The sequence below is a fragment of the Staurois parvus genome, unplaced genomic scaffold (assembly GCF_062004578.1).
Source record: "Staurois parvus isolate SC_StPar_1 unplaced genomic scaffold, SC_StPar_1.0 ptg000059l, whole genome shotgun sequence".
NCBI classification, from domain to species: Eukaryota; Metazoa; Chordata; class Amphibia; order Anura; family Ranidae; genus Staurois; species Staurois parvus.
The window spans coordinates 5,020,696-5,032,523 of NW_028317855.1; the positions used below are offsets into that span (position 1 = coordinate 5,020,696).

An 11,828-nucleotide genomic window follows, 5' to 3' on the forward strand; every position below is an offset into this window, starting at 1 on the left:
CACAAACTATGGTATATATCTCAAAATTTATCAATCATACTGACAGCCAATCTAAGTTCTTGAGGCCCAAAATTGTCAGAACAGTACAGATATCCCCCAAATAACCCCTTTTTGCAAAGTAGACAGTCCGGCGTATTTCACAAGAGGCATGGCGAGTTTTTTGAAGTTGTAATTTTTTTGTCATAATTTATTGGAAAATGAAGAAATGAAAAAAAATTTCACAATTTATTTTTTACATACTGTCACCAGTGCAGTACAGCGTCATCATATAACTGATGTGGTGGTGAACAGGGACACTGACTGGTGGCAGTAATAAAAAAAATTTAATACTTTTTTAAAAAAATGTTAATTACATTTTGTTTTAATTACATTTTTTCTCTTTTTTAAGATTTTTCTTTTCAAATTACATTATGACCAAAGTAGTATAATGTTACCATAGTAACATTGTACTACTTTGGGGAAGTGATAAGAATTTCTTTGCTATAAGCAAGCATTTAACTGAATGAAATCGATTCATTCAGATCTTTTAGTTGTGATAAACTGTGATAGGCCACGGTTAATCACATGACACAGATGGGCTATGATTGGCCAAGCCTGTGCATGTGATCACTGTGACCAATCACAGATAGACATACTTGTATACAATGGATGGCATGAAAGGAAGCCATCCATGGTGTACAACTGTCATGTGACCTGCTGTGATTAGTCACAGCAGGTCACATGGTACTGGCAACTGGCCGGTACACAGATCTGTCATCGGCTATTTCCGAGGTACACAGCCAGTGACAGATCTTGCTGCAGCGTGGCCCCGTGGGCACTTACAAGGTGAGATCCGGGAAGAACGTCATATGACACCCACCCCGATCGACAAGAGCCCGGCCATCATTTTCCTATTGGCCGGGCAGAAAGTGGTTAAATACCAGGAGTTAATTATGTACAAAGTGCAGAGTTCATTGGGATTACACACAGAGTGCAGAGTTCAGGGGTGTTCTACATACATAGTGCAGAGTTCAGCACTCTTCCACAGCTGCTTACCTCTGAATCCCCCTTCCACATCTCAATTTGACCCCTCTTCTTCTCTAGTACCATCCTGCACACTGTAGGTGGCTCTGCCTCTCTCACTTGCAGGGAGATCAGCCACTGGGGGTGTCAGCATCTGCACTGCACCCCGAGCACCTGCACTCCCCTTGTCCCCATCCGGCACTCAGTGGGAGTTGCTCAGGAGGTCAGATTTGTTGGAGCCTTTGGGAGACAAGCTGTCACTTGAAAACACAGAAAGCCAGACTTCTGTGTTTGCAAGTGATAGTAGTGCTGAGCAAGGAGGTAGAACTGAGTTCCGCCAAGTTTCAGCTGAAAAAAAGCTTTGGGTGCACATGTTTAGCCCATCAATCAAATTTTAATAGTTTAATAGCAGCGTGTATGGTCCATCACAGCATTTTTGGGTAAAGCTTCAATAGTGTTGGTTCATTTCACAGTCATAGACAAGGTGTCATCCTATTGTGGATTATTCTCTTTGGAGGCCTCTTTGGAGCACTTTTGCAACAGATTATACAATCAGCTTGTCCTTTCTGACAGCAGATTACTTATTTACAAATAGATATTTTTTTAGTGGGAAATTTAATAGTGTGCACAAAATGGACACTTTAAACTCAATGGGTGCCCATATTGGTGGTTTGTTTTATTGTTCTTATTTGATTCAAATATTTTATTGATCATATAGATCTGTAAGAAAATTATATTTTGGAGGTACAAATGTACAACCTTCCTTCTTTATTTTGTATTTTAAAGACACATGGTGCTGATGTAGTCAGATAAGGAGGTTTATGAGGGGGGGGGGGGGGGGGTTCCGTGGAAAGAAATTTTTTTTATTGCAAACAAATCTGCAGCACATAAAATGTATACATAAGATTCACACTAACAACCTGAAACTGAACTTTACAATATCCATCTACAACCAAAATATAAAGGTACAGCTCGACTGTAGAGTTAACCTTGTCATAGGTAAAGCTACCTGAACTAGTGTAAGCTAGAAAATATATCATAGTTGTCTATAGTGTGCTGCAGCAACGACCCTCTTCACAATCTCTGTGCACATTTACTGTACACAGCTTTTTTCATCTTTGGGGGCAGTGCAAATTTTTAGGCCTGTCAGTGGATGTGTCATCATGCCAACATCACTGACTTTAAATAGGTTAGCACAAACGTCTATTTAAGTAGCATGGTTTAAATTCAGAGAGGAAAGCCTGATGCCAAGGCTCTGCAAGAGCAAGTCATAGTGGTCTGTGTACAAGGTATAAAGATGTCCACACACAAGTTTAAATAAAACATTTGAGTAAGCAATAACAATGATTTTCTCTTACTTGCTCCATTTTGGTGTGTTAAATATACCACTGAAAGTGTCTAATCATATCTGTTCAACAAGTGCAAAAGAAAAAAAAAAAGCAATAGCTTCCAGCCAGAAATCTTGTGAGCTGATAATTTCCTGTGCTTTCTGCCACTGGACTGTTATCAGTTAGCATTGTTCCCTGCTATTACCATGAACTACAACCCCCCCCCTTCCCATGGAGAAAAGAGGGAGGTGTGATGTAGTCCTAATGGTGGCCATATCCGGGGTGCTGAAACTGCACTATCAATGTCCGATTTAGCAAAACGATTAAATCAGACATCGAACAAACAAGGCAAAAATGGACGACAGATAGTAATGGTTTCGATAATTAATCGGTTGTGGTGAAAAACAATAGATCGTATAAGGTCAACCGTTTGGGCCTTTCGTGCCATTGTGAATCACTTACAATCATTCTACATGTAAGCGTGTGAAAGAAAGCCACTGGTCTACTCTGTACAGTTTATTTTTTCTGGCACAAGCAATCAACAAGGGTCAGTCGAAATCATAGCTCTTTGTCACTCATTGCTTATCCCAGCTCAATTGATGTTCTATTCAATCGTTTTGTAAAATTGGCATCGATTGTTCAATTTCATCACACTGTGTATGGCCACAGTACTATGTCTTAACACAGTCCCTGTGCTACAGTGACAGTTCTGCTAGTACAGTGGTCACTTAGGGCAGGGAGTAAATTGACAGTAGTATTAACCAGTTACATAAAAGCAACAAAGTTTTGAAAAGAGAAGACTAATGCAACCACCACATCTAAGGACTGGTAAGCTGCAATACTATGAATTGTTTTTTCTTGGGTTTAGATATGCTATAATTGCATTGGTCTTCCTAGTGTCAAACAAAGTTTGGTAATGTATTGGTCATCCAACACTACAGTTTGAAATTATAAAATAGACTAGGAACTGTTAAAAAATAACTTTTGGTATAATTATTTCTTCAAAATAAATCAACCAATAATTTTTTTAATTTATAGCCAGTTTTATATTTTCAGATTCCCAGGTAACCATACCTATGTAACGACAGTAAGATAAACGCATGTAAAGATAAAAGCATTATGAAAACTGACAGAAATAACTGAAGCATTGATTATTTTACAACGAAGGGATAATTAATATTTCCTCACCTGAAAGTATATTGGGAAAGCTTAAAGAAGACATAGGGACATTTGTAGTATTCTTGGAGACACCACCATTTTTTGATCCATACAATAATATATCTGGAGAACTTCTGTTGGTCAGGTTTTTAGTTTGCACCTTGATTAGTTCAGTTGTCCAGTCTGCAGATTTGCTGTTGATCCCTGATAAGCTGCTGGATGTGATCTGGTCTTCTTCACCTTTTCCTTTTTTGAAGTGCTGCGGTTGTTGTGGACTTGGAGACCGGCTTGTTGTACCTCCAGGATGGGTTTTGACTTCCGTATTGTTTTCAGTAGCTAGAAAATTTTCTTGAGGGACTTCTGGAGTGCTAGAAAGTTTTTCAGAAGAATTTTCTTTAGATATTAAATCAAATTTCGCCTCAGTCATATCAGATACATCATCTAATTTATTTCCTATGAAATGTTGAGCCACAGTATCTCCATCTGTGTTGTCACATGTTCTGGTAATCTCAGCTGGGGAAACCATGTCAGTTATGGAAGACACCTCATCAATTTCCTTTGGTACTGTTTGTCTATCATCTGCTGAATAGGGCAACTGTTTTTCCAGAGGAATTTCGTTACTGACATTTTCAGGTGTTCCTCCACTAATACCATTTGATATTATAGTTTTCTTCTCTTCTTCTTCTGGGCTACCAGGCAATTTTTCCTTATTAGATGGGAACTGTTCACTGACATCCCAAAATAAAGTATGAGAGCTTGTGAGTTGTCCTTGAAACATTTTCGACAATTCTCCAGCTTCACTACACCCTTCCTGAGAGAACTGCATCTTAATTGCCTGCTGAATGTCTGAGAGCAAATCATCTTGTTCTGTGGCTGAATGGAAGCTGTATATATCCGTGTCAGATCCCGAACTGGTCTTTTGTCCCTCCTGTGTCTCATTTGCAGCGGCTGCTGTCAAGGACTTACAGACAAAATTATCAGCATCTGTATCAGAAAGGCCTCCTTCATCTGCTGAGATGCTAATTTCTGGAGTTTTCGTAGCAATAGAAAGGGTACTGTCCATTTCTTCAGTTTGCATATTTGGCCCCCCCAGGACATCCTCCTTTGAATCGCAGGTGCCATCTCTAGACTTGGCTAGTGTCTTTCTTATCCTGAGATTGGAAAATACGGATGATCTCGACTCAGACTTGCTTCTTTTCTTACCATGGTGGTCGCTGCGTTTTCCTAGGGTCCTTCTGCCTCCTTTTTTTGTATGCTCTCCATCGTCAGGCCTAGAGTCTATTCTCTCCTGCCCATCGCCAGAGGATTTCTTTAGCTTCCCATCCTGATTCCCCATCTTGATCAGAAATAGGTCTTCTCTAGCCAGTCAGTCATTTCCCTAGCATATTAAGAAAGAGCTTAGAGAAAGAGAAATCTCTTCATTCTGCTCTACAGGAAGAGATGCTTTAGTCTGTTGTGTTTCTCTTCCGTCTGCTGCCTTTGTGCATAATGAGCAGCTTGCAGGCTGCTCCTCAGAGACATGCTCAGTGCTCAGCTGCACATTGCTGACAGCTCCAAGCTGAAGCTGATCCTGATGAAATTGCTGCGTGGTCCTCATCTGTGTACATCATTACAGCAGCCTCAATCTCAGAGCATTCACATTATTTTAATGAATGAATTGTACAGGCAGATATGTTACAATCACGATTTATACTTGCTCACAATAAATAAACGAATCAAAATGCATGATAAAGCTAGAGCACTTGGCAGAGAGTTAGAAGAATACATCAGCATGAGAAATAATATACAGAATCATTTTGAACCAGCATTTTGTAATAGATGCTGAGTCATCTCAGATGTCTGCAAGTGTACAGTTATTGCAGAATTATGTAGCTTGCATTTAAATTCAATAACAGCAAATGTTTACATGTTCCTTTCATAGGTAATTCTGAATGGTCCAAAGTGACACAATCATTTTTGGTCTTTTTCTGACCACTGAAGAGAGCATAAAGAGAATACAAACAATAAGGCAGCACAAATTGATGGTTACATGCAAGTAAGTAATCTATACAAACCAGCAATTAAATTAGTTGATACCCGTGAGCTGAAATCTTATTGCTATGAGTTACCCCCCTCTGCACATCCATCCTACTGTTTGTACTGTTTATGAAATCGGCCTGCAAATGCATTATACCAAATTAGACCTGGTACAATAAAACTATATAAATAAATGCAGTGCTACTCACAATTATCAAACATGTGAAAATCAATATGAAAACATGTATATACTGCATATATGTCTGCGCCACAGATCACTAAAGGATATAAAGTAGCAGCTGCTATTTCAAGAAGCCTCAATTGATAGCTCAAATTTCCTCTCCCTATTTACAAAAAAATGTATCAAATAAATAAATGACGTGCAATAAATAATATAATTTAAACACCAAATGCTGATAATGGATCAATACATCCACATCTTATGCAAACAAAGTGTCAAGTGCTTCAGAAGTGTCTTGTGCAGTGTTGTGTTCCCATGTTCTGAATCTTCAATATTCTAAGTGGAATAAGTCGCACAGACTGACTCACCCTAACCTATGACCCTCTATTCAATAGGCCCAATATTCAATTCATCACAATGGTATACAGGGGTTGACTTGCAATTTTGGCCCAGGGGGCAAGTAGAATCCAGAGGCCCATGGTGCAGCAACTCTGTCCTCCTCCTGCTCTCCCTCTTCCCTGCCTCCTCCCAGCCCCCATGCCAGGCTGATGTTCCGCTCCAGGTACTCTCAGCTCACCGAGGGGGTTGGCCTGGACAGCCAGGGGCTGCAGCGGGTACTTTTGACTCTTCTTTGCCAGGAAGCCTTTGGGCATAGGTGTGTGCAGCGTATTGCATTACGATGTTCACCACAAAGATTGGGCACAGCGTTGCATGATCTTGCAATCACCAGTTACAGTAATGCAGCACTGAATAGCAAAAAATGGCCTGGTCATGAAGGGGGCAGGGGCGGACTGACCATTTGGAAACTCGGGCACTGCCCGAGGGGGGCCCATGAGATGCCCCTGGTACCTTTTTCATAGGCTTTTTTGAGTTTGGGCAAAGACACAGGGGCCCCATGATCCCCTATTGCCCAGGGGCCCCATGAGTTGTCAGTCCGTCCCTGGAAGGGGGTAAAATCTTCCGGAGATCAAGTGGTTAAGATGATAGTAAGAGAGGATGGAAGGAGAGAAAAGAAAGGAAAAGGAAAGAAAGAAAGCTGCAGAGCTCCCTTTACATTAGAGTCCCTCTTACATTAGAGTTCTCACCTGGAGGCAGGAGAGAGAAAGGAGATGGGAGACTTCACTCATAGTGGATGAATGAATCGGCAGGCTGCACCTTTCCTCTTTTGGCTGCTGGACTTCAAACTTCCCATCCAAACATCTCCTTCTCTGAAGCATAACACTGCGGGGGAATGTGAGTGAGGCAGAAACAAGAGGAGAGGGTGTGAGGAGGAGGAACAGGAACAGCTGTCTCACTTGCTTCCGTTCGTGTGGGGGGGGGGGAGAGGGGGAACATTTCAGTGCTGGCTCTGGGCTGTGAGAGAGAGATTCTCTCAGCTCAGAGCCCTGCAGCTGCTGGGGAGCCATGGTCCAGTCTCTTGGGGCCTCCCCACAGTGGCATTAGAACTGGGGGAAATTGCCACCCTACCCCCTGTCCCAGTCCGCCCCTGTTAGTATATCCTCCAAGAGACCTACTCAGTATGACTCTGTTGTAATAAAATATGGGTGAAAACAAGAAAGAAGAATCCTCATCGCATAAAACCATTTATTGGTAAAGCCACATAAAAACATAGAATGTGCATTCACATAAAACAAGTATTACATTCGACGCTCAAAAATACAGTAATTGAAGATGTCATCACAATGAAACATGTAGGATGCGGCTTATCCGAAGTCATCCCGTGAGTGTGGATATCAATTCACAGCCTGTGTGCTCTGCTTGAGCTGAGACCTCTTAAAGTTACATTGTGATATTTTTGAGTGTTGGATGTAATTCTTGATTTATATGAGTGCACATTTCTATGTTTTTATGTGGTTTTGCCAATAATACAGAATATTGTTATTAGATGCTTACTGTAATTTTCTTTTCCTGGCCTTTTTTCACATCAGCACACAAAGGGTTAACTCCTCTGGAACCCACAGGACCACCTCTTCCTATCTCAAAAAAAGACAACACATCCGCAGCTGAAATGTTCGATAACCTAGCCTGCAACAGGCCACTAGGGAGGGAATCCTGTGCTGATGTGATGATACGTATCACGTACCTGGGAGAAGAGCCTGATAGGATGAGCAAGAAAAACAACACAGGTAATTGGCACTGAGAGAAGACAATAAACACCTTAACATAAGGTTGCAATATCAGAAAACATGTATTAAAAAGTCCATAGAGTCCATGGAATAAGCACTATATAGCCGCAGCTCCCCATAGGGTGAAGCAAAATTCTGTGGAAACATAAAAATAAGCACAAGGGGGCGCCAGCCTAAGGGCAGTATAAAATACAAGTTTATTAAAATTACCCAAATTACTACTCACAACTGAGGTAAGCATATGGGCATTCATCGGGTCCCAAAAGGACATATGCAGGGGCTGGTGTGTATCCACTGGAGCCCGGGCACCGAGGGTCTGGAGTAAACATGGGCCATCAGTCAGGAATGCCATAACCACTGTGGAACGCACGGAAGACCGGGCCAAAGGCAACATCCAATAGGAATGTGAGGATGAGTCAGGTGATGCGTTTAAAGCTTCCGCTTTTTCTTCAGAACTGATAGGATGGCTGGATTGTCACTCAATACAATTGATTCATGGATTACATGTATCAATTTCTGAATCTGGTATCAGTCTCTTTCAGTCCCTGTACAGCAGCACTCAGACTGGGAGAGGGAGGGGCAGGACTAGTTGCCAATCAGGTGTGCTGCATTCTTTTTATAGGATGAGGAAGGCCTCTGTTACACCTCTGACAAAGGTACCTTGATAGTATGAACAGGATGTGCAGGAGTGACATGAGTGCCTCTAGGTCTTGCTAGCAGCAGAGCAGGTGTCCACGCCAGGCAGGGGTAATCATCAATGATCTGACTGGCTGAATAACAGTTGAGGAGCAGCACACTGGCACTGGCAACAGCAGGCAGGCAACGTATATGCTAGTAGCAGGCACTAGATAAGCAGGCTCAGCTGGATGGTAGCCAGGTACTGGCAACAGCAGGAATAATAGCAGACAAGCTGGGTCATACACTGGTAGATGGTTCAGGTACAGATGTGTAGGTAAAAGCATAGACAAGGTACAAGCCAGGTCAGGAGTCGATCAGAGGAGCAGTAGCAAGAGCAGCCAGCAGAAGCTGTGGTCAGAAGATGTGTTGTCCTGCTAATGGTTAGCCGACAGCTAGCTAACAAAACTGACAGAAGCAGCATTGTGTTTCATTCCAAAACTGAATTTACTTTTGCGAATAGTTCTTCAAAACTGCAATACAATCACATAAACTGAAATTACAATACGTTTGTATACATGTCTCTCACAAATGCATACAATGAATACATTTCTTACAAACTGCTAACTACAAATCACATTGAATACATTTAAATGCGATCTAGCTATGTATAGCATGTGACTTTAACAAACAGAATAAAAGAACCTAAAGGTATGTGTATCAAAGAGAGAATGGAGGATACCTTTACTGGTGTTCTTCAGGAAGCTAAAATGGCTGCAGTTGTTTAGGGGAAATCTTTATTCTTAACAAGCATGAGACACTTCCTGTTCTTGTTGAAAGGAATAAAAAAACAGGTGCAGTTGCAGTAAATACCCAATAGATGGTTCCCTACTCAACACAATGGTGATATACAGAACAGAAGACAACCCGAGTTCAGTACAGGCAGAGTTCAAGGAGTAGTCAGGATGAGCCGTGTCAGCAGCTGAAATTAGGATACAGGATCACAGTCTCAGGACACACAGAATGCTGTAGGCAAAACAGCACTGAACTCCGTTTAAATAGATAGGCTCCCTACTCAACACAATGATGATATACAGAAACCTCCCTGCCTGGTATAAATATATACCACTACTATATATCTTTGAATTACTGTAACGTTTAACTAGGCAACTATTCTGGAAAAGGACTACTAAATCTGAGAGAGGTCAGAGGTATACTTTAGCTTTCCCCCGATTTATGATTTTAACATCTACTTTGCGACCACCACTGGAAATTGCTTTCTTAATTTTCTCCATCAGCCCATCCCCCACAGTTATTACCTTTTGTATCAATTGACCTTCCCTCTTAGATTGTAAGCTCTAACAAGCAGGGTCCTCTAATCCCTACTGTAATAATTTGTATGGTAATTATACTGTCTGCACTTATGTTGTAAATCGCTGCATAAACTATTGGTGCTATATAAATCCTGTATAATAATAATACTAATAATGAGACCCATTGACTATACATTGCACTTTGCTTGAGGGTCTTTCATCAAAATAACTACTTGAACATTTGGTTTCTCCTCTTTCCACTTTCTTCTTGTTTGGAGGGATGACAAATGTTCTTGCTTCCAGCAATTCCAAAAGGTATCACCAAGGTCCTGAGCCTGCTTTCACTGGCACTTGTAAATATCTTTTAGGGTGAACTCACCAGGTGGTGCTAACGCTGCACAAGTCTTCTGAGTCAAGAGCATTTTTGGTGTTAGCATTTCAGGTCTCTGTTGAAATGGAAACAAATGGCCAATGGCAAAGTTGCAGCCATAATATAAAAAATATGGGCCTGAGAACCAGTTGGCATGTTTCAGGTGAGCTGCTTAAACTAGTCTGGTACCATGATCTGCTGGGTTCTGACTAGTGGTAACATAATGCCATTAATGTGCCTAAGTGGATTTTCTAATGTGAATTAACCTGTTTGAGACATACACATAAAATCTTCTGGAGGTATTGTGAATATAGCGTAACACAATTTGGTTGTCAGTGTAATATATAAAGGATAGATTTACCTTTCATAACATGTTACACCCATATTCAGGGTGTAATATGTAAAATGTTATGAAAGCACCAGCCCACACTGCCTGCCGATCCCCCGCTTTGACAGCTAGAAGATGAATCCATCCCCCCTCATGAATGTGCACAGACCTGATTCTCTTAGCCTGTCGAGATGACTCTGGTCCAAGCCACTTTGTTAGCAAATCTATCCCCACTCTAGCTATAAGACTGAATTCTCTAATGATGCCTTGGAAAGATGTCTTCCATGCCCACTGGTTCTTGGGGTGAATGTTAGTAACCTGGTGCTCACTAATTCCTGCCAATTTAGGTGCTTTGCTAAATCATTTACCACTGAGAATACTAATGGGCTATTTCTGAAGAAAGATACAGGATAACCCATGTCGCCTGATAGATGCTGAGGGTTAATGTAACCCATTTAAATGGTGTTGGATGCAGTACTTTAAAATGGACATTAGATGGCAGTAGCATCCCATTCAGGGTCATTCACATTTGGCAGAAAAGCCCTCTGGAACTTGTATGCTGAACAGCTGGTGTTGAATGGTGGACAGGACATCCAGGGACTGCATTTCCCAGGGGCGTGTGGGCGGGGGCACATAAATATTGAAGCCTGGGAGACTGGCGAGTAGAGAAGAGAGTTGTTCTTGCTCACTGGGGATTTAATAGTCTCCTCAGATTGGAGGCCTTGGATTATTTCTGAAAGCAGGCCTGCTACCAGCTACGGGTATTTCACTACAAATACTCTTACTTTTACTTAATATTGACAAGAGTGATTGTCTTTGTTGTGTATACCCATGCTATTCTGTTCTTTTTGACCAAGTTACATTCAATTCCAATATAAACTTTATATTAGTTTATACTACCTTGTGTGTGAGTCCATTTTACAGTTGTGGTTTATTGTGGTCACAAGAGTACTGTGGTGTCAGCAGAGGATGGGTCTGAAAAAGAAGGTCCAGATTGACATGGAATGTAAAAATCACTAAGTAACCCTTAAGATGACAGTGCTACATTACCATAGTTTTTGTCTTCTTGAACATGTACCCTTGGTGCTTCAGAGTTAATGTGGAAAGTGGGGGAAAGTATAGGCATATCTGGAGAGGGCTGCTGGTATGTCAAGTCAGGAAACTGTGGGAATGTGTTGGAGATACTCTAGATGGGATAGAAGCATACTCTGTAGTAACTTGGTCTAAAGCATGGTCCTTTGCACTGAATCATGAGTTGCTATTTCCTCAAGATCTTGGAGCAGATCCCCTTCCAAACCAACTGTGGTTGGTTGCCGCCCTTTGAGTTTTCAACATTTGCATACTAGCTTCTAGCTCTGCTTTTCTGCCTTTTAAAGGAGTTGGCTTCCTGG

General features: G+C 41.4%; 1 protein-coding gene across 2 annotated transcripts in view; it reads right to left on the reverse strand.

The window, feature by feature from the left end:
* Nucleotides 1–5,030, reverse strand: part of FMN2 (formin 2) — a 123,757-nt gene extending 118,727 nt beyond the window's left edge. The window contains exon 1 of one of the 2 annotated variants that reach the window (XR_016311501.1): nt 3,519–5,030. Coding sequence is in view for 1 of the 2 variants with exons in the window: in XM_089668581.1 (XP_089524707.1) it covers nt 3,519–4,824 (1,306 nt within the window). In the remaining variant the exon portion in view is untranslated. The remainder of the gene's footprint in view (nt 1–3,518) is intronic. The other variant, XM_089668581.1, reaches the window with a different exon arrangement.
* Nucleotides 5,031–11,828: the final 6,798 nt, after the last annotated feature.